Here is a 20566-nt window from a genome sequence, read left to right on the forward strand (position 1 = left end):
CCTGAATGTCCCAATGTACATAAAGAGATAAGAACATGAACTGGTATTCGTCTCTTCTAATCCAGTGACACCAGGAACGCTTGCTTGAACTATTCTTTCTCTTGCAAGTCTGAGGTTTGTACCAAATGAAGCTTGTCGAAAGAAAATCTGTCCAAATCGCCATGTCCCCGTCGAGCTACGAATTTCACGAGTGTGCCGGCGTATAGAAATAAAAAAGCACAACACATTCCATGTATTTCAACTAAAACCCACTTCTTTTATTAATTCACGAAAATCCCTAACATCGAAAGGTGTTAAAAGGGTAGTTATTTAGCACTTGTCAAGGGTTCATTTAATTAAATCTCCAAGAATCCTTGTTTAATAATAGTAAAATAATAATAACAACAACATACGACAGATAAGTATTGCATATAATGGTACTCAATCGTGGACAATAATTACGATTCAATGATCATTAACCATGGCGCTTCCCTGTCGTTACAAGCTTCACCGCTCCGCAAACCTGACAAACTTTTTTTGGCCTAAGGCGTTTTGAAGGCACTTATACGCGTCAGCTAAAATCACCCACGCAGTGTGGGAACAGCCGGGCGCTGTTTAAATCACCTGGCCCCCTCGCCCTGTCCCGCACACGCCTCTCTGACTCCACCAATGAGCACCCGAGCTCCCGGCCACCGCCCCCAAGCGTGAGGGGGCGGCCATTTTGAAAGAGGCGGTCGAAGTCTCGAAAATCAATCAAGCCCGTTATTTCACGAGAAAATAATTAAATCTAGAAACAGGCGTTAAAGTATATTTTCTTTGCTGCGTGTCCCCAGCCATTTTGCAGTGTAGGTATGAATCGATTACTAAATTCAGTGCACTCTATAACTTAAATATGGTTACATGGTGTCCCATTATATGTAATGGAATTGAACATATAAACATTTCCAATTGCGTTCACTTCCCATTAAATCTAACGAAAATAAAACTGTTCTTATGTCTGCAGACATGTAGGACATAAAATCTGTTGTATAAACAATCACAGTATGTTTCCCAGAAATGTTTGCAAAACGGATTGCTCTAAGAAGTGCAACTGCAAATCAGTCAGCAGCAACGTATGATTAATTATAATTCTACAAGTTGAAAATGTGACTGTAAACCTCTTGATGCTTTCTTTTTAATGGTTTGTTTCCATTTTCGTCGAAGTATTTATTTTACAGTCTCATGCTTTACATTTTGACAAAACTTGGAAAGTTGCTTTAACCGCAATTCTTATCTCGCCACACTCAATATGGCAGCTTAGCCGCCCCTCCGCTTCTGACGACCTCGGCGTGCGACCGTTACGTCACAGTGAGCTTGCTGGCTTGTCAAACTGTGAAAGCCGAAGTCCTGCAGCACGAAGGAAATAAACTTGTTTACCCTTTCAGCCCTTTCAGAGATTTTATTTAGTGCCTGCGAGGAAGCACAAACTCAGAGTAAGTAAAAACTGGTAGCGATGCACGGGTAATATTTTAGGTCAGCTAAGAGATCGGGGTTTAATTTGCAGGTTGTGTAACCGGGGTTTGATGCCAGTTGCCAAAAAAAGTCACCAGACTGCCCTCACAATAAAACTTTAGCCTTAGGGACGCCGCTGAATTATACTGCAACAGTGTCGCTGTGACAGTATATCTACGTTTATTATCGTTTTCCCTCCTATAAATTGTTTTACGGTACGATACGTTGTGGTATCTTCGTAGAAAGCGCACAGAGAGTTATGCTTGCGTAACACGCTACTAACAATGGAATGTATGTGTCTCGACATACCGTTCATTACAAACTGAACACAGTAGAAGCAGCCTTTATTGATGACAGTTTTTATTCGCGGTTTTCTTATTTGTAAAACACGTTATTCTGTTAATAGGCACTCTGTTCTCAAAGGCAGTTACGGAAGACCCTCGATTTATCTCGGTTTGTTCCTAATCTCTCAAATGTCGAATGGACGTAGATTTAGGAAATACGGGTTTGTAATTTGAGTAATCCATTTCAACATATGAATGTGAGGTGAATAAAAGTAATTTAAACTCTTGGACTAAGAAAGCATCTGGAAACGCAGGTCATCCTGTTCAAGGATTGGATGTAAAGCCTGTCCTTCCTGTTTGAAGTCTTTACACAACTCCAACGAAAAAGAATTGGTTAAACAAAACAGTCTTTTTTCCGGCTGAAAGTATACCTTCAACAGGGCGTACTGTTCGTTTGCCAAACAAAAACTCAGACTGGCATGATGACAGACTATGCAAAAAGGAAACTGCTCCTTTGACACAAGAGATCCTGATGTCTCAGTCGTGCTGTGTTTCCCTGTCAGCTCCACAGCTGCTGAAGGGCATCATGATCTGTGTCTTCCAGTGCAGGTTCTAACCAAGTTTGGAGGTTAATTAATCCCTTTGATTGAACTTTTTGTTTGATTTGCACTTTTAAACCCGTTTCTGTTCAGAATGTCTGACCTGTTGTTGCGATAATAAACCTGCTTGTTTATTAAGTGGTCTTTCTGACAAAGCATTTTAACAGCTGTTCAGGTGGATACTTTAATGGTATAGGGGAACTCCAGACATAAGTGGAGGAACAACATCGCCCCCAGATACTCCTGCAGATGGGAAAAAAAAGCGACTGTGTTCTGCGGAGGTCCAGTTTCTTCATTTCCACACACCTAATTGACAGGAGATTTCTAGAGCTCAGAAATATTCTCAGAGTCCTTTTGTACTTATCCCAGTCAACATCTTAATCAGCTCCTTTAGTCCAATAGACTTCCAGCTCTGTTGCTCTAGGTGATCTGCTTATGCTTTTTGTACCACTGAGAGTGGCAGGTCTGTCTTGCTGAGCTGACTGGATGTTTGCTCTTCCCTCCCCAGCATAACCCACAATGGCCTTGAGAAGCGCAGCTGTGCGTCTGCTCCAGCCCATCCAAAGGGGGGCGCTGTTCCGCGCTGTCAGAGCGCAGGGCACCGCCGCCGCTCAGAGGGGTAAGACAGCCAGATTCCTTAACGGCTCTGACCATGGGGCAGGCGATGGTCATCTCCAGGCCTCGAGGGGCCCAAAGGGCTGCGTGGCTGAAATTTTGCGAGCTGATTCTTCGGTTTGCATGTCCAGCGATGTTTTCTCCCACAGTCCTCCTGCTCCCCGGGGCAGAAATACCAGCCCTCTGTATGTGTGTCAGCAGCTGGTGGTGAGAGGTGTAGCACTAGAGATGCTCTGAATCCAGATTGGTTTAGTTTTGGAGAGGGGAGGCTATCAGGAGGGTTCATTCCTGTGTTTAAAATCACAAGAGACACCGATTCACAGTCTCAAGCAGGAGTGCAGCTTCACCACCTAGAAGGACCCAGGTGGGAGCTGACAGGAAATGCAGTTAGGAAAGGACAGCACTTTGTTACATAAAGGGTTGTGAATTAAGAGGACATGAAATCAGTGCCCAGCCATGTGGTTGAAGCAGATCCTTCAGGAAATAGCTGAACAAGGCTCTTGGAAGTGGGAAACAGATGAGCCGGATGGGTCTTCGCTAATTTGTGACCTTTCTGACAGGTGTCTTATGATGGATTTATTTATGCGATTCCTTTAAAAAAGTGGTTTGGTTGCAGATGTATTGTCTGTTCAGGCAGCTTGTTTTCTTGCGGAGGACTAAATATATTTGAATTCAGTTTCAAATTTTGCATAACCACAGATATCTCTTTAAGCTGCCTTGTGTAATTATATCACGGATACATTAGGGAGCCAACAGGCAGAGCATCTTCCAATTTCATTCTTTAGAAAATGAGATTCCTTCTGTATGCAGGATTTCTTTTTCAGACTTTACATTGTACCAAAGACAAAGGCACATTGTCTTCTATTTTCTGCGTGTTCTGAGGCCTGGGTTTTGAATCTTACAGAGACAGAGGTGAAGACGGACAAACCCAGCAAAACAAGTAAGTGCAATTTGAATGATCCTACCGCAAAAATAGCCTTTTAATCCAGATATCCAGTGGGATCTGTGACAGCATGAGATAATGGGCCGACATACTGTACTCTTCTAAAGCATCTCAAGCTACTATGAGTCGGTCTGTGCGGAGAGGGTGGTGGGAGTGTGGAACAAGCTGCCTAGCTCTGTTGTTGAAGCAGATACTCTGGCTTCTCACAAGAAGTAGCTGGATAAGATGCTATAAACTACTATATACAAATAAGCTAGCTAGATGCGCTAAGTGTTCTTTTTTTTGTACTCTTTCTTTTGTTCAGAGAGTACCCAGTGTGTACATCCCTAGGTGAAAATACTTGATCTTTAAACTTGAACAAGTGGATCTTGGGTAGGGCGGCACGGTGGCGCCGTGGTTAGTGTGACAACGCTGGGGCCCTGTGTTCAATTCTGGACCTGAGGTGCTGTCTGTGTGGAGTTTGCATGTTTTCTGTGGGTTTCCTCCCACAGTCCAAATACATACTGGTAGGTTAATTGGCTTCTGGGTAGATTTGCCCTGGTGTGAGTGTGTGCCCTGCGATGGACTGGCATCCCATCCAGTGTGTATCCTGCCTTTCACCCGTTGCTTGCTGGGATAATCTCCAGCTCCCCTGCTACCCTGAATGGGATGAAAGAGCTAGAAAATGAATGAATGGATGGATGGATGGATGGATGGATCTTGGGCATAATGTCCTTACGGGTTGCATTAGTTCCATCACAACTCATTTATCTGCCTATCTGGGGAGGGAGAGGGGGGAGGGCACAAAGAGTATATGTTAATGCTGCCACTCGGCCCCACCCAGCCAAGGCGCAGATGGACTGGCGTGATGCCCTGGACCTGGAGAGCCAGCTGACCGAGGAGGAGACCATGATCAGGGACACAATCCGGACGTACTGCCAGGAGAAACTGATGCCGCGCATTCTCATGGCTAACCGGAACGAAGGTGAGAGGGAGCAGTAAAGGAGACCACAGCAGTCTGGGTTTGTACTGGGGCTGCTGTGATAAAAAGGTCCCCATCATGCCTCACATACAGGGAGAAATGCAGACGCAGCCCCTCTTTGCCAGAGTTAAACCACAGTGTACAGACTGGCTAGGAGGAGAGCAATAGAATCGGTTTCAAATTAGAACGCAAATGGGAGTTTTTCACTTGTCTTCCAATTGACTGGGTTTGGTGGGTTGTCCTTATTCCTAGTTTTCCATCGGGAGATTGTGTCCGAGATGGGAGAGCTCGGAGTCCTGGGCCCGACGATCAAAGGTGAGTCGAGACCAGGCAGCCGACGTGCCCCGGCGCCCCTGCTGTCCCCCTGTTCAGCGCTCACGGACCGTGTCTCGCCAGGTTACGGCTGTGCCGGGACCAGCTACGTGGCGTATGGCCTGATCGCGCGGGAGGTGGAGCGAGTGGACAGCGCCTACCGCTCCGTGATGAGCGTCCAGTCGTCCCTGGTCATGCACCCGATCTCCGCGTACGGGTCCGAGGAGCAGAAGAAGAAGTATCTGCCCAGGCTGGGTAATCAGGCCTTCGTCTCCCCTGTGCAGAACACCTGTACAGAGGGCATGACCGGTTAATTAGACGGCTGTAATCGGACATCTCCTTTATTTATTAATTTATTATTAAGGACATATTTCCTTTATTGTGATTGTTGTGGATTTTTTTTTTAAATCCCTTTTAAAATGCTCCTTTTTCGTTTTCTAAGGTTTAGCCAGGAACCATCCACAAGAGAAGCAGTTATCAATCAGTAGTTGTGTAACTGAAAAATAATCTGTGCTGAAATGTGCTTTGAATATTCCTGAAGATTTAAGAAAATATTGCCAAAATTTATTTTGGGTTTTGTAAGGCATCATTTACAGAATGAATGAGGTCTGAGTAAAAGTGTGCGTGTGTTTGCCCGTTATGCCTTCCGGCATGTAGGGCAGCAACAACCTGTTGCTGTTTCTCTTACATTCGTTTTTTTACGGGACAGAGTTGTTAGCCTCGTGCCCAACCTCAACATGGAGGACCTGGTAACCGACGTGGGACACGAACCCACTACCCTGAGATAATGAGTCTCGTGCTCTACCCGCAGAGCTAGTCGGGGCCTCTGAGATAGAGTAGTCAGTTACAAATGGAGGATGAACCCCAGACAGGAAGCTTTTCCTTGGTGGGCTCTCCCTGCCTCGTCACTGGGGTATTTTCCGAGCTGCTGCTGTTGGCGGTGGGGGCGTGCGGGGCTGACCTGTGTGCTCTCTCAGCCAAGGGGGAGATGCTGGGCTGCTTCGGGCTGACGGAGCCCAACCACGGCAGCGACCCGAGCAGCATGGAGACCCGCGCCCGCTACAACTCCTCCAGCCAGACCTTCACCCTGAACGGCTCCAAAACATGGTACTGATTTATAGACACGCGGTGCCTTCGGAAGCCTTCGTTATTTCCTGACTGGGATCCAAGTCAGTTAGTCCTGTAGCCTGTAGAGGTTCGTCCCTGTAGATCTGTATCAACAGATATAGATCCATCTACTTTCTAATCCCGTTGTAGAATTCAGGGTCATCGGGTAGCTAGAGCCTGTCAGATGCAAGGCAGGATACACCCTGGATGGGACGCCAGTCCATCATCACAGGGCAGACACACAGACACAGACATTCACACCAGGGCCAGTTTGCCTGTAATTAATCTACAAGTGTGTTTTTGGACTGTGGGAGGAAACCCATGCAAAAATGGGGAGAACATACAAACTCCACACAGATAGCACCCAAGGTCTGGAAGTAAAGGCAGGGTGCTGCCTACCGATATAGGTATACCACAAAAATGCACAGATATGCAGTTCTATATCAATAAAACATGCTAAAGCCCTTGTTGGGAAACGGGCTTCTGCAGGAGGTGTGGAAGATAGGTCTTGAAAGGTGCTATTTTGTTAATTTACACCTTAGCTAACAGTAGCCCCGCCTATGTGGAGTTTCGAGAGAGAAAGTGCATTGACTTTTCTTATTTTATTTGACCATATAACTTATATTACCCGATAAAACTTTCTTTCAGCGTAATTATCCGTACTTTACACTTCCAGCTGTAAAGCCAGAGTTGGTAAAACCTTTGCCGCTGTGCGTGGCAGAAATATAACCAGAACGCACAAACTGAAAATGAGTAGATTATACATAACAATAAATAAACGTAAAAGCAAAAGCAAAAGGTTTGGAGGTGAGGTTGAAAAGCACGGGTAGAGTCAAGGGCTCTCGTTTTCTCTTTGGGCCAATGACCTGCTCTGCGGTGAGAGAATTACATGAGTAGTTTTCCCCCTGGGAACATCAGGCCCTAGAGTCTGTCGTCCGTCTCATTAGGTTAGGTGTATTGCAACAGAACAGAATCTAGTTGCTCTTTAAAGCCGAGTTTTCCTAGACGTCAGGTTTGATTTTGGAGTGATCTTCCAGAAGTTGGTAGATCTTTGCCTAATGCTTGAAGGCAGTCACCTCTCAGCCTGGCTCTGGTGCTGTCTCGCGCAGGATCACCAACTCCCCCGTCGCTGACCTGTGCGTGGTGTGGGCCAGGTGCGAGGACGGCAAGGTGCGGGGCTTCCTGCTGGAGCGCGGCATGAAGGGGCTGTCCACGCCCCAGATCGAGGGCAAGTTCTCCCTGCGGGCCTCTGCCACCGGCATGATTCTGATGGACGACGTGGAGGTGCCCGAGGAGAACCTGCTGCCCAATGCCAGCGGCCTGGGGGTGAGGAGGGGGGCGCCGCAGCAAAGCTGCCTCGAAATCTCACGTCCTTGTCTCCGAACTCGCGCGGCAGGCATTCGAGATCACTGTAGGAGGAGCACAAGCGATGACGGAAGGTTTGCCAAACCTGCTTTGCGCCCTGCGGGCAGTGCCAGCGTCAGATCAGATCTGCACTGTTGAAATTCCGCATGATCGCAAAGATGGGCGTGGACTGCAAGCTCAGTCTGCTGATGAAAGGACATGAAAGGCAGGATGCACATTCTCTAGACACATTACTACACATCTCACATTCTAGATCCATCACAAAGCACTCGAATCTGCTTTTGTACTACTTTGTAATATCAGAAAGAATTTCTCCTTTGCGATCACGCCCATGACGTTACCCTACATCGACTTCATCGGTGATGCAAACTCTAATGAGCGCATTGAGAGAGACCTCTAGGTGCAAGCCCTGCACTTCTTCAACATAATTCCACAAGTCCAGATGTGACAACTTTCTCTGCCTGCCTCTCGCTTGTCTGGCAGGGTCCCTTTGGGTGCCTGAACAATGCCCGCTACGGCATCGCCTGGGGTGCGCTGGGCGCAGCAGAATTCTGCTTCCATGCGGCTCGCCAGTACACCTTGGACAGGTGAGTGCTCCATTCCTCTGATCGTAAAGACAATTGCACAACCTCTGCTTTATCTTATGTTGGCTCCATTTCTTGTGTTGTTGTGAGTCGAGTGTCTCTTTGGTTCTGCTCAGAATGGGATTTGAAGATGGTGAAGGGAACTGAAATTATTTTTCCTTCACTGGTAAATTAAGACATCATCGAATTGACGGGTTGAGGATCGCATGGAACAGCGTAGCAAGATTTGCAACAGCTAATAACCAAAAAAGATTCTCTTGGAAGGGAATTGAGTGAATTCCTTGGATCTTGGAGTAGCAACTAAGACCGTGCTATTTCCGACTTTTATGTTCTCAGACTGAAACACTGTCACATTTCCCTCATCATAAAATGTGTCCTAAGTTTGTTTGCGTTGAAGACTGTAGACAGTGAAGGCCATGTTCACACACAGCATAATCAACTGCAACCTTTGCACACAAACCCTTTTATTTTAACCTTATAAACATGTCCAGCTACCTGGAGTCTGGAGCTACAGTAAAGCTTTACAGTTGTCTCCACCCATATGAATTGCTTTTGAGCAGGCAGTCAGTATGTGATTGAGTACTGACATTACAGCTGTTGACAGGGGAACTGATGAGTCTACCGGATTCTCAGGAGCTGTTCCTGGTTTTACAAGCCACAGACTGAGCACTCATTCCAGACATCTTGATCACACTGAAAAAATACTAGACAGGTCCGGGGCAGGAACAGAAACTGGTTACCATTGGTGGAGGGGGGGTGAAAAGGACTGAAACACCACGCAGAGGGAGTCATCTTACCTGAGTTACCTGAATTGGTGGTGCTCGGGTAGTAAAAGGCCTGTTTCCCCCAGGATCCAGTTCGGTGTGCCCCTGGCGCGCAATCAGCTGATGCAGAAGAAGATGGCCGACATGCTGACAGAGATCACGCTGGGCCTGCAGGCTTGTCTGCGGCTGGGGCGCCTCATAGAAGACAAGAAGTGAGGAGAACTGTGGTTGTTATGTGAGAACCGGTGTCAGTTCCCTTCCTGGGGGGAAAAAGACGAGGGGTCAAGGGGGGTCTGGCACAAGCTGCCCAGCCATGTTGTTGAAGCTTCTTTCAAGACGAGATTCTCAGATCAGTTAGCCACGAAAGGGCTTGATGGAACTCTTCTCATCTTTCTTATGATCTTAAGAAGCCACCTCAAGCTTTAAAGCATCAGCTAACTATCTTTTAAAGCCAACGTGCTTGAATGCCTAAAATACCCTCCACTGTTGTACTACATTGGGCTTTCCTAGATATATTCACCTCTGTTCTGATGTTACCGTACTTGAGTGTTGTAGACAAGAGAGGAAAGAAGCTTTTTGCTTTAGTTAGGGCTGTCCCTTTAGGGATATTTTGGAGAAAATAAACTCCATTAGCAGGGAGGGTAGCACCTCATTCCTCAAGGGAGGTCTGTTTCCATTTGCAACTCAATTAACTAAAGAGCCCTTAAGTGTTTCATGAGTATAATATTAGGCTGCTGATAGACAATATTCTAGATTTGTGAAATAAAGAGCTTCCTTACAAGTGAACACAGATTTTACTGTAGGCTTTGTATGCACCCAGCCAGATTCAATTAATTTTAGCCAATTAAATCAAAGACAGGCCTCTGTGTTGGATGAAGACTGCACAGCCCTGCTTATTTATACAGTAGGTTCAGTATGTGTGTGAAAGGAGTATCGGGGGAAATGCTTCATGAATAAACAGGGTCTCACGGGTGTGTTTTATCTTCTGCAGGGCTGCGCCAGAGATGGTCTCCATGCTGAAGCGCAACAGCTGCGGAAAAGCGCTGGAAATCGCGAGGCAGGCCCGCGACATGCTGGGGGGCAACGGCATTGCCGATGAGTACCACATCATTCGCCACGTCATGAACCTGGAGGCCGTCAACACCTACGAGGGTAGGGGAAGAGCTTTGAGTGTTGGCGCAGCGCAGCGCATCACCACTAGAGGGCAGCATAACCACGGTTTGGAATTTGCAGGTTGAGGCGGGAGGTCATTGGCCGAGTGCCTTCTTCCAACCATTCTTCCACAAATCATCGTTTCTCACAAAATCCAGCCATCTTCTAGTTGCTTTATCCAATTCATGTCAGTAAGAACCAGGCACAAGGCGGATACACTCTGGATGGGTTGTCAGTCCATTGTAGGACGCACACAAAGACACAGCTTTAAACGCACCCACACCAGGGCCAAATTTCCAAGAAGTCAATTCGTCTACCAGCATGCCTTTGGACTGTTGGAAGAAATCAGAGCTCCCAGAGGCAATCCACAAACCTGGAGAGAACATAGAAACTCCACACAGACAGCACACCCCGGTCTGAAATTAAATCCAGGGCCCCAACACTGTGAGGCAGCATTGCTAACCACTGCGCCATCTTCTCCCCAAAAATGCCAGAAGTAGATAGTTTTTAATTTCATTTACTAATGTACAGCCTTTGGAAAAAAAGATCTGTAGTGAAAACAAATGTTTATTATGATTTTCACAATATTATGAAGTACCTGAATAGGATGTATGTTTTTTTTATAAAGGTTTACAGTGGGTGTAGAAACTATTGATCTCCACTGTATTTTTACCACATTTTGTTGTGTTACAAATGGAAGACGTGACTGACTTGTGTATTTTTAGCAGAAAAGTGTTTAAAAGTTTGGGGCTATAAAATAAATTAGTTAAAAAACGTTCCCTCTAAAAATCTCCATTGGAAAAGTATTCACCACTTTAGCGATTAACACCTGTCTTTGTGAGGCTACTTGCAAAGTCGTTTTAGTTGGTGAAAATTAAACCCGCAGATGGAAAAAGCTGGGTTCAACATCCCATAAAAGACCTGAGGCTGTGATTGTTAAAAGAGGGAAAGAGAATAAATGTAACATTCTTAAGGTCTCAGGGACAGTGAATAGTTGTCCAAGCAGTTTTCTATTTTTCCTCAAATTGTTTTTTACAGTCAAAACTGATTATGCTCTATCAACGTTTGATGCAATTTGAAGTTTAACAACAAAATGTGGTAGAGTTCCAGTGAGGATCAATACTTTCTACACCCACTGTACCTGCTGCAATAGATTACAAATAGCAACACTACTGAAGTGCATTGCTGCCACAAAGGGGAAAAACAAAAAGTCACCCCCTTATCTCATATTTATGAGATAACATATCTATCTATATCTATATATATATATTTATCTATATATTTATGAGATAACACATTCTCTCAGAATTATGAGATAGCAATGATTACTTCACTGTATGTACAACTTATGTTGTGCATTGAAGGCATCTAGAAGCTACTGTGAATGTGGCTGGCACTTTCTGTTTAATGATTTAATGTCCAGCGCTGCATAATTTGTACAGATTTACTTCCAAATGGGGTTTAGTCATAATGAAATCTTGCCATTTTTAGCAAATGTGAACAGAATCATTATAAGCATGAGGACCAGTTTTGTGGGATTTAGAAATCAAGGCAATGATGGTTCCGTTATGAACAGTTATACGTGCAATCACTTCCACTGCTTAAAACTGCAAGCCCGCACGTAGCGATATAGGTATTATATGACAATTGTGCCATCGCATGATCACATAAAGTACGCGAGATATACTATCTCGAATTACGAGATAATTAGTAAGGGTGAGGAATTTTTTTTCCCTTGGTGGCAGCAATGCGCTTGCGTACAAGACTGTATGCCACTGTGCTTATACAAAGATTTGCCGATAGTCGGATATTTTCAAGCAATCATAGAAAAGGGGAGTTTAATTCTAACCCATCCACTTTCACATCAACTCCATGCTTTCTGTATGACACAATCCCAGCACATTCCATCAAATTAAGTACAAAAATAAAGTCATACTTAGTATAATCTTATTGTAAGAAAGCCAAAACTGACACATGCCATTCCATTGGTATGACGTATGCCATATATTATTGCAATCTACTGGAATGATTGGAACTAAATCTGTAGGTCTGCGCTCCAGTGATTAACAGGTCTTGGTGTTGAAGTTAAAACTGTGAAAAAATCCAAAATCATATTAAACACCACCGCAGTGCTTTGTAAAACAATCTTTTACACCATTATAATTGCAGCAGTTTTCACAGTTTTGCTCCATGAGAAATTACTTGTTTTAACAAGTTTATGACCCTTTTTTTTTTTAATTTGGGGCTGGTCATGGGTAGCATGCATTTCATGGTCTAAAGAAAAAGATCTAATCACACTATCATCACCTAAAATGATGATTAAGGTAACAAATGAGAGGAGTTCAGATGGCACACTGAATGAAAAATGCTGGTTTAAATGACTAATTGTAATAGTATTCAACATAGCGGTTTTAATGTTGATATAATCACCATGCTCATTTTTCCTTTCTGCATTTAATTTACACCTGAATATCTTGGAGGTATAATATTTAAAACTTGAGCTGAATACCTAATGGAAAACTAATCTTGTTGCCTTAAAAGAGGCAGTATCTCAATTCCCATTTTAGGATTTTTTCATTTCCTCTAATTGGACTTGCAATGTAAAATGAGGGTGTTCACCTTTTCCTTTTCCTGTTGTAGGGACTCATGACATCCATGCGTTGATCTTGGGCAGAGCAATTACTGGGCTGCAATCCTTCACCGTCCAGAAGTAGATCTTCAGACTCTTTGGGAGAAGAACCAGGTCCAGAGATTCTTAATTGTTCCCAAAAAGGCTTCCAATCTGGAATCTACTGAAATTTTGTTTTAATCTGAAACTGTATAGAACTTTTTTTCCCCATGAAATCAAGTTTGGAGTTTGGACTTCTGTTCTATTTAAAATACGCACATCCACGATTCCTCTCGAGACTGTTAGTGCCGATCGTTGCTTCAAATGTAAAAGAAAATCAGGTGGGCTCTAGCAGAATATAAGCTTTTGTTCTTATAAATTTCTTTGTGACTTGAGAGCTCACTGAAAATAACTTGTTTTGTGTACTGTGGTCTGCCAAGCATTATAAGTTTAAAGATTATTTAAATGTAAAACCATATTTTTTCTGCAATAAATGTTGTCAAGTTTTATTTTTGACTGATAGTGCATCGATCATCTTACTTAATAACTTAGCAGAACTTTATTTTTGAAAAAACATTAAGTTACTGATTATGTGTAAGAGAAAAAGCTGCCTACATTGTGCACTTTAGAATTTACTGTTCTACAGTTTCCACCACTTCCTCACTAATCTAATCTGTTTTGAAAGAACTGGATTTTGTTGACTGTTGGAGGATTCTATTTTGTCTAAAATAAAACACTTCATGCAACATTGAGTCATTTTTAAAACAACAAAAAATAATTTTAGGTTCAAGCCTAAACTATTTACCACTTCTCTTTTCTATCTTTAGGACTGTGTTGAGCAGACACTTTACTGTAATTATTAAATTCGAACAGTTTGAGGTATTGACTAGGCTTCTTATTTAGAGAGTGACAGCAGACACCTTTTTAGTGAAACAGTTTCTTCAAGATGGATTTGTTAAAGTTTTAGGGTAATTTACTAGGAAAAAGTATTTGTTTTCTGGCTGGAAATAGATATTTAGCCATGTGCTGTGTAAATGAAGAATAAATAAATTTAATTCGATGCAGATTATTTTAGTAAAGCTGTATGGTTTACTGTATTAAAAAATGTACCAAAGAGTCAACTTTCTTACACATTTTCTTACAGTTGTTCCTCAACATTTTCAGATATAATGTGTAGGCAGTATTGAACAGTGCTCCAGCATGAAATGGAAATCTCACTCACTCAAATTATTTTTTGTACTTAATGATTTTTGAGTCTATTTTTTGCTACACTAATATTAAGGCAGATGTAATCATCTAGGCAGGTGTATTTTATTCACAATGAACATTGACATTTAACCGTTTACACAATGAGAAATTAAGTGAAAGTAGGTGAGGTTGGGAATTAGGCAACAAATAATAGATCTGTAACAACGACAACAAACAGAAGACCTGTAAAGAAGACTAAAAGCACTGTTTTTTCAAATATAAAGAAACTATAGTATGTGTCAATAGATACCAGTAAACTGAGTGCATGACGCAAGTGTGGATAAGATATGGATGTTTCACTCTACCTGCTATCTTTGAGCCTGTATGCCCTCTCACCTTCTAGGAAACAAAATGTTGCAATCATTCATCTTTAAAAACAAATAGGGTACTGGGGAATCTACTCACCGGGAACCAGCAGCAGCAGATTTTTAGAAGATAGCCTGTGTACAAGAGAGAGACTAAGCTGTAGGGCAGAAGATGGCGAGAAGAGGCACTGGTATTCTGTTTGCAGGACAAATAAAATGTCCTGCTTAGAGTTGAGCTGCCCTGACACCTCATCCCTTTCTGCCTTCCATGGGATCCAGCAGGAAGTCCATAGTCCAGCAGATGAAATTGACTTACTTCCTTCATAACCTTGGTCCAGTTTACTGAATGATCTGTATTCGACTTTATCATTAGAATTTACCCAATGCATAAATTAACTTAAAAAGCATTTTTTACCAGTAAATCATTTTACTCTTGCCGAGTTATATTTTTATGATAAAGGGTTCTATTGTTTTGAAAGGATTTTAAACTATTACTAGTACTATAAGAATTACTATTATTGAGTATTACCAGAGGTCTATATTTTTTATATGTGAGCATCTGTTCACTTGTACTGCAGTTACGCTACAGCCACCAAAAGGAGAAAATAGCCAGTAAATTGATGGCCTATATTTTTAAAAGATTTTTTCCCTTTTGTTATTGTAGACTGCTAGAATTTTCCAAAGGTTCAAATATGATGACAGTGAGCACTCGATGAATTCACAGAATCCTGTTGTTCTGCAGACTAATTCATAATTTCATAAAATCAAAGTAATAGTTCTAAAACACTGCAAACAAAGGTTGTTTTGGGGAGAATGCAGCATCTCTATTATGGAATATACTTAGACAATACATCAATGAAATATGGAAATATGTTTCTTTACAGAGATTGCATTAATACACCTCTTCTAAAGAATGCTGAAAACATGGGAAACAGGAGACTATTTTTGAAATCATGAAAAAAAAACATTTTAAACATTATACAAAAGATATACTTATCTTGTCAAGCTTTAGCACAACATCCCTTTCTGACTAAACTAAAAACAACAGGTAGTGCCAAATACAGATTTTCCTTTTAGTCTTTTACCTTACGGATATATTCCAATTCAAGGCAGGTTACAGGTATCTACAATCTTCAAATGTCTATAACTTGTCAAGGATAATTAAACGTTTTTAAACATCTTTGTCACAATAACTTCTCCTTTTCCTAAATCTAGTTATATACTGCAGCTTTGAAATTCTAACAAAAACACACCGATAATTAACAGCCAGTAATGCAAAACACAATGGCTGTAACCTATTTTGTTTATCATTGGCCGATTACTGCAGTATTCAGGTATGCAGTTTTGTTATGTATCAGAATACGGCTGTATTCTGTTTCTGCCATTATATCACAGTGCTACTCCCAAGTACTCACTGATGACTGATATGAATAACGCATTTGTATTATCAATTAAAAACTTTTCAGAAATTTAAGTTTGATGTGAAGCATACCTGGTTTTGGAGCTGTCAAAAAAGCTTTGAATTAAACACAGCACACAGTTTGACATCTCAAAAAGCAACCTGCCTTTGCACTGAAAGATGCCTGTTAAGAACAGGACTTTGAAGAAAACACCTGGGAACATCATAGTTTGGCACACCCCTGGGAGCAACCTTCCAATCTGAATGCACATCTGATTTGGGAGACCAGAATTGACATTTTCTTTCTTCTAAAGTTTTACAGGTTTTCTATAGTTCTAAGTGGTAGAATGTCAAAGGTCTGTTGGGAAACATAAGCACTTGTTGATGGTCCTCAGAGATTGGCTGGCTCCATGGAGCTCCATGTTCAGCAGCCTGCTCCTCTGTAGGGACTCTGACAGCTGCTGCAGCTTCTCCTCCACCAGCATGTTGTCCTCCTCATACACCTCACACATGTGGTCCTTCATCTGCTGGCATAGGCTTTCTACCTGAAAGGACGAACATCTTTATCTTTATATTCTCACCGTTGATTTTGTGGTTCTTTTGTGTTCTTGAGAACATGCTGCCATGTTCTTAACTCCAGAATTGAAGGTGAATGACTGTTAGTGTACACTGAGAGTCGTAAAAGTCAGATTTGGGATGTGTTACGTTGTGTAGTGTACCATTTGTTATTATTGTGTGTTGAGTACTAGCCTATTTCAGCTAAAGGGGATAAAATATTTAAACTCAATCTGAAAGGTACTTTTTCAAATCACCTGAAATTAAAGCACATAGTATTTATATAAAAAAAGGATACATTTTTATCTTAAAAATACAAAATCCCAAATAAGCATCACTGTGGAGAGATCTTCTTTATTTCTGTGACATACAGTCTGTATCAATGAGGAAAAGCTGAAAGTTAAGGATCTTATTATTTTCTCAATGGCATAAAGGAAAAAAAGTCTTGATGACGATTTTTAAGAAAATGAAATACCTTCATCATAATCTTGTCTTGGAAATTGTTCATTAACTCATCGTTTTCTTTCCGGCTCTCGTTGAGCTTTTCAATCAAGTCCTGAGCTTTTTTCCCTATCTCTTCGATCCTCGAATTGAGAGCAGAGAAATACATTGATTGCTCAGAAGGAACCATATCTGCATCGCTGCTGGAGGTTTCAACGCCAGACGAATCACTTCAAACAGAAAAACAAACAAAATGATATGGCCTGCAGTGACTGTACAGACTGTAAGAATGTACAGGCTGAATGAGAGTGTGATATCTGCTTGGTACTGAACATACTAATTTCAGTTATTAAACCTCAATGAATACCAAACTCTTGTTTCCAGTAATTAGATCTTTACAAACACAGAGTTATCAAGTCTTTCCTGATCCACTTCAGTCTGAAAACTACTATTTTCATTTGACTCTAAGTCATGTGATTCACTGTTAGGAATGAAATGAGTCTCACTAATTAGATTTTGGTCTTGGTGGCAGAAGCAAGCCTGACAATTTAGGATATTAAAGATAAAATAAAAACTGGATGTTTCAATTACATGATTGCAAAGGTTCAATGTCCTTTAGAACCAAGATTATTTTAAAATGGCTAATTCTTAAAAAAAAACGTTTCTTCACAATGATTGTACTTCAAATCATTTCAATACAAAAATCTGAATCCACCAACACCATTCTGCAGTATCTTCCTCTAAATGAGATTCTACAATTAAAAAAAGATGATTTTTTTAAGGATTGTTGACAAAGGAGAAATTCTGGTTGGGGGATATTCCCTTAAGTAGGATGATTCAAGATTCAAGATTAATACTTCGTGACTACCAAACCCTAGTATTTGCAAATATTTCACTGAATATATTTTAATGAATGAAATCCAACTTTATCTTACCTTACTTGGTGTTCACGGGTCTCATCCAGGTTCAGAAAAAAAGAATTATCTGCTGTTGACTGACCGTCTGTTCCTAACCCTTCATCTGTGTCCTGAGGTTGAGAAGAAGGGAAAATATTGACACATAAACATAAAGAGGCTAATAAGATTTTAACCTTGAAATAGTCCAAGACAATCTATGGATATTTCATCGTGAGAAAATAAAAGGGGGAAGGCTACTAATTGTTTGGAATCAAACAATAAGGCCTTACTCAAATATCTTCCTAATCTGGGTAATTTAAGGCTAAAAAAAGACTGGCTGTGGCCTCTATGCTGGATCAAACAATAATTAAGTGCATAGATTCTTTAAAGATACAAATTATTTTTAACAAATTCATTCATGATTTATTTGTCCGTTACTGCATTTCATTACTTTTACAAGAGACCCCAATAGAGCACCGAAAAAACATCTCAAGATTCTTGATACTATGGCCACACAATATGTACATGCATTCTAGGATTAAAACTCTCACTCATTTTCATTGATAGCTGGGTTCTTGATCCGAAAGACAAACTGTATTGGTGTAGAGAACTTTTTTATTTTATAAAACAGAGTTCATTTTCAAATACCTTTTTCAAGAATAAACATACAGGGTGCCTCAATTAGTTTATATTATGTATAGCCATTGCCTTCTAGGGTTTTACAGTACAGTGCAAGGCAATAAGAAGAGAATTTTCTTGCCTTTTACAAATCAAAGATATAAATGATTTGTTTAAGAATACATCAGCGTGTGTGTTGGTTTATCTATTTTTTTCATTAAGATGGATAGATGGATTACTTATTCCAATTGTAGACTTCAGTTTGGTTTGCTGGACTCTCTCTAATCAAAGTATTTCTCTAAAGGAGGCCTCTCAGACAGTACTGCTGAAACCTTACACACCTCTGCTGAAGACTGATCTTGTTTTGGGGTGGAGGTTATTTTCCTAAACAGGAACTGATCCATTTTCAGCAGCAGCCGTAGAAACTGTTGTTCTCCTGGGCAGATGCAAATTAGAAGCTCTTCAACACACTCTTTCTCACATCAATTTACAGCATCTGTTCTCTAGGAAAAAAGTTATTGTACATTTTAATTGACTTATTGGTAGCTCGGATAGAGTCTGTATACGCCTGCGTAACAAAAAGCATCCTTCTGCAGTGTGAATGTGTTAAAAGCAAAATACATTTGTTTTAATACCAGATCCACATATCCAAAATACTTATTGTGACATGCCTGTCTTATAAAAATCTGCAAATACAAAAGATATCTATTGCATATTTTCAAGTAAAGAGCATCTTTAATATTTTTTTTAATTTTGCTCTACCCCTTTATTGCAGCATCAATCTGATAGTGTATATTGTCTCTTGTACTCATTTGCAGAGCTTGTGATTAAATAAGTCATCAGTCCTGCACTGTTACCTTTTACAAATCTCCATGACAGACAATTTGCAGCATTTAAAAAATTGGTTAAATGTGATTTATCTAATAAACGACAACATTTTGCAACTAATTATCTATTAAAATGACAAGATGTTATTACTGATATTGTTTACTTTGTAAAAGTTCAGCAGTTGTTTACCTTACATTTTCACAAAGATTTGCTAAAACCTTTAAATATTGTTCTGACTCAAAGTGTGGGGTAAGGTGGTAGGATAATAGTACACTTAAGAGACTTTTAAAATAACTGTGCAACCTAAACTATTAGCATTTTCACGGCAGATCGATAGCAGTAAAAGACGCGATTTTACAGTACGTCCAACAAGATATGGGCTTATTCTGGCCCTTTGAAAAAAATGCCCTCCATTTTACCACTACTTTGGTAATGCTCCAGGTTGGAACGACATTGTACATAGGTACACACACAAACAACCTGATTACCTGACAAATTCAGGACGTGATTTCTTGAGCGCTGTGTCGGTTATTAACACAACTGTCTCAATGTAGACATTTTCCTGTTACCAACGGTTTCGTCTACAGGGGAGTCCTCGCGTCGCAGGCTTCGCGGGCACGCGGTGACTCTGGCGAGGATGAGGAGGTACACAACTGCGCGCGCATGCGGGTGGGACAGAACGAGGACAAAATGGCGGAAAACGTCTATGTGTGGACAGTTACTGTACTTCTAAATCCTAACCAACATATAACGTGGGATCTGAAGGTTATCACAATGTTAATAACCTTTTCGCACAAAGCCGGGTGTCTAAAAAATACGTGTTAAAAATTATTTTAATCCCCCGTGCACAATTTGAAATAGTCGATACAATGAGAATCAACAGTTAAAGACTCAGCAATACAGGAACACAGACCATTGGTGTGTGTGTGTGTAACCACATAGTTTCAGGTGTAGTGTTTCTGATGTACCACCCCAGCTCTTCCATTTTTGCGAAAAGTCTTTTCAGTTCCGTTGCGGCTGAAAGAAACACAAACCTACAGCGGCCGTATGTCGCGGGTGCTCGGGGAGCGATGTCTCCCGTGGGTTTAAAAGTTGGCTTTGAGGGGAGCTGTGCTAAAAACAGAGCCCTTTAAAGTGTCATACTATGTTCATATCGACTCCTCAAATGTAAACCATTTCCCATCACAGCAATGAAGTACCTAGTCGCAGTTACCGTACCTGCGCAGAGGTGTGACCACAGACTTACAGCAGCTATTTTGATATTTAAACGTTTATTTTGCGATTTTCCTCTTCGCTTTTTTTGTAAAGTTGTATTTATTTTTTATTCTTTTTTGTTAAGTACCGGTGACATTTGATTAATGTAACATTATTTCTTAAGTAACCTTGTATCTATGAAGACCACGTTGAAAAGAGAAGTCTCATGGAAGGAGTATGGGGTAAAATATGCAAGACGATTTCAATACGGACTTTCTACAAGTGTCATTTTGCACTTCTTTTTATTTAAAAAAGTAT

The 20566-nt window shown here is 41.3% G+C and overlaps 2 protein-coding genes and 1 long non-coding RNA gene across 5 annotated transcripts; 1 reads left to right on the forward strand and 2 right to left on the reverse strand.

The window, feature by feature from the left end:
- Positions 1 to 1314: 1314 nt before the first annotated feature.
- gcdha (glutaryl-CoA dehydrogenase a) lies at positions 1315 to 13510 on the forward strand. Its single transcript, XM_015349224.2, has 12 exons — positions 1315 to 1451; positions 2862 to 2972; positions 3873 to 3908; positions 4735 to 4875; positions 5125 to 5187; positions 5269 to 5439; positions 6162 to 6291; positions 7401 to 7617; positions 8140 to 8243; positions 9091 to 9216; positions 9996 to 10156; positions 12797 to 13510. The coding sequence occupies exons 2-12, from the start codon at positions 2873 to 2875 to the stop codon at positions 12868 to 12870; spliced, it is 1323 nt and encodes a 440-aa protein (XP_015204710.1). The 5' UTR covers positions 1315 to 1451; positions 2862 to 2872; the 3' UTR covers positions 12871 to 13510.
- Positions 7614 to 10048, reverse strand: LOC107077616 (uncharacterized). The gene is made up of 3 exons (XR_011191133.1): positions 9974 to 10048; positions 9038 to 9264; positions 7614 to 7700 (listed from the first exon to the last, which is right to left on the reverse strand). It is a non-coding gene; the product is annotated as an uncharacterized lncRNA (long non-coding RNA).
- A 388-nt stretch (positions 13511 to 13898) lies between the features above and the next one.
- Positions 13899 to 19782, reverse strand: syce2 (synaptonemal complex central element protein 2). Of its 3 annotated transcripts, none has more exons than XM_015349226.2 (5): positions 19543 to 19782; positions 18568 to 18662; positions 17648 to 17739; positions 16747 to 16942; positions 13959 to 16261 (listed from the first exon to the last, which is right to left on the reverse strand). In XM_015349226.2, exons 2-5 carry the CDS (start codon positions 18628 to 18630, stop codon positions 16067 to 16069), a joined length of 546 nt encoding a protein of 181 aa, XP_015204712.1. In that variant the 5' UTR covers positions 18631 to 18662; positions 19543 to 19782; the 3' UTR covers positions 13959 to 16066. The 3 variants fall into 3 exon arrangements, with proteins under 3 accessions (XP_006631700.2, XP_015204712.1, XP_015204711.1); XM_015349225.2 differs by having other exon boundaries at positions 13960 to 16261; positions 18568 to 18729; positions 19543 to 19780; XM_006631637.3 differs by lacking the exons at positions 18568 to 18662; positions 19543 to 19782 and having other exon boundaries at positions 13899 to 16261; positions 16747 to 16855; positions 17653 to 17739.
- Positions 19783 to 20566: the final 784 nt, after the last annotated feature.

The sequence above is a fragment of the Lepisosteus oculatus genome, chromosome 11 (assembly GCF_040954835.1).
Source record: "Lepisosteus oculatus isolate fLepOcu1 chromosome 11, fLepOcu1.hap2, whole genome shotgun sequence".
Taxonomy (NCBI): domain Eukaryota; kingdom Metazoa; phylum Chordata; class Actinopteri; order Semionotiformes; family Lepisosteidae; genus Lepisosteus; species Lepisosteus oculatus.

Coding starts and splice junctions, on each gene's coding strand:
- gcdha (XM_015349224.2), top strand. CDS start 2,873: ATGGCCTTGAGAAGCGCAGCTGTGCGTCTGCTCCAGCCCATCCAAAGG. Junction 4,876..5,124: donor CATGGCTAACCGGAACGAAG/GTGAGAGGGAGC, acceptor CCTTATTCCTAG/TTTTCCATCGGGAGATTGTG. Junction 10,157..12,796: donor GGCCGTCAACACCTACGAGG/GTAGGGGAAGAG, acceptor TTCCTGTTGTAG/GGACTCATGACATCCATGCG.
- syce2 (XM_015349226.2), bottom strand. CDS start 18,630: ATGGATCAGTTCCTGTTTAGGAAAATAACCTCCACCCCAAAACAAGAT. Junction 17,740..18,567: donor AAGATCAGTCTTCAGCAGAG/GTGTGTAAGGTT, acceptor TCTCAACCTCAG/GACACAGATGAAGGGTTAGG. Junction 16,262..16,746: donor AAGACAAGATTATGATGAAG/GTATTTCATTTT, acceptor TCGTCCTTTCAG/GTAGAAAGCCTATGCCAGCA.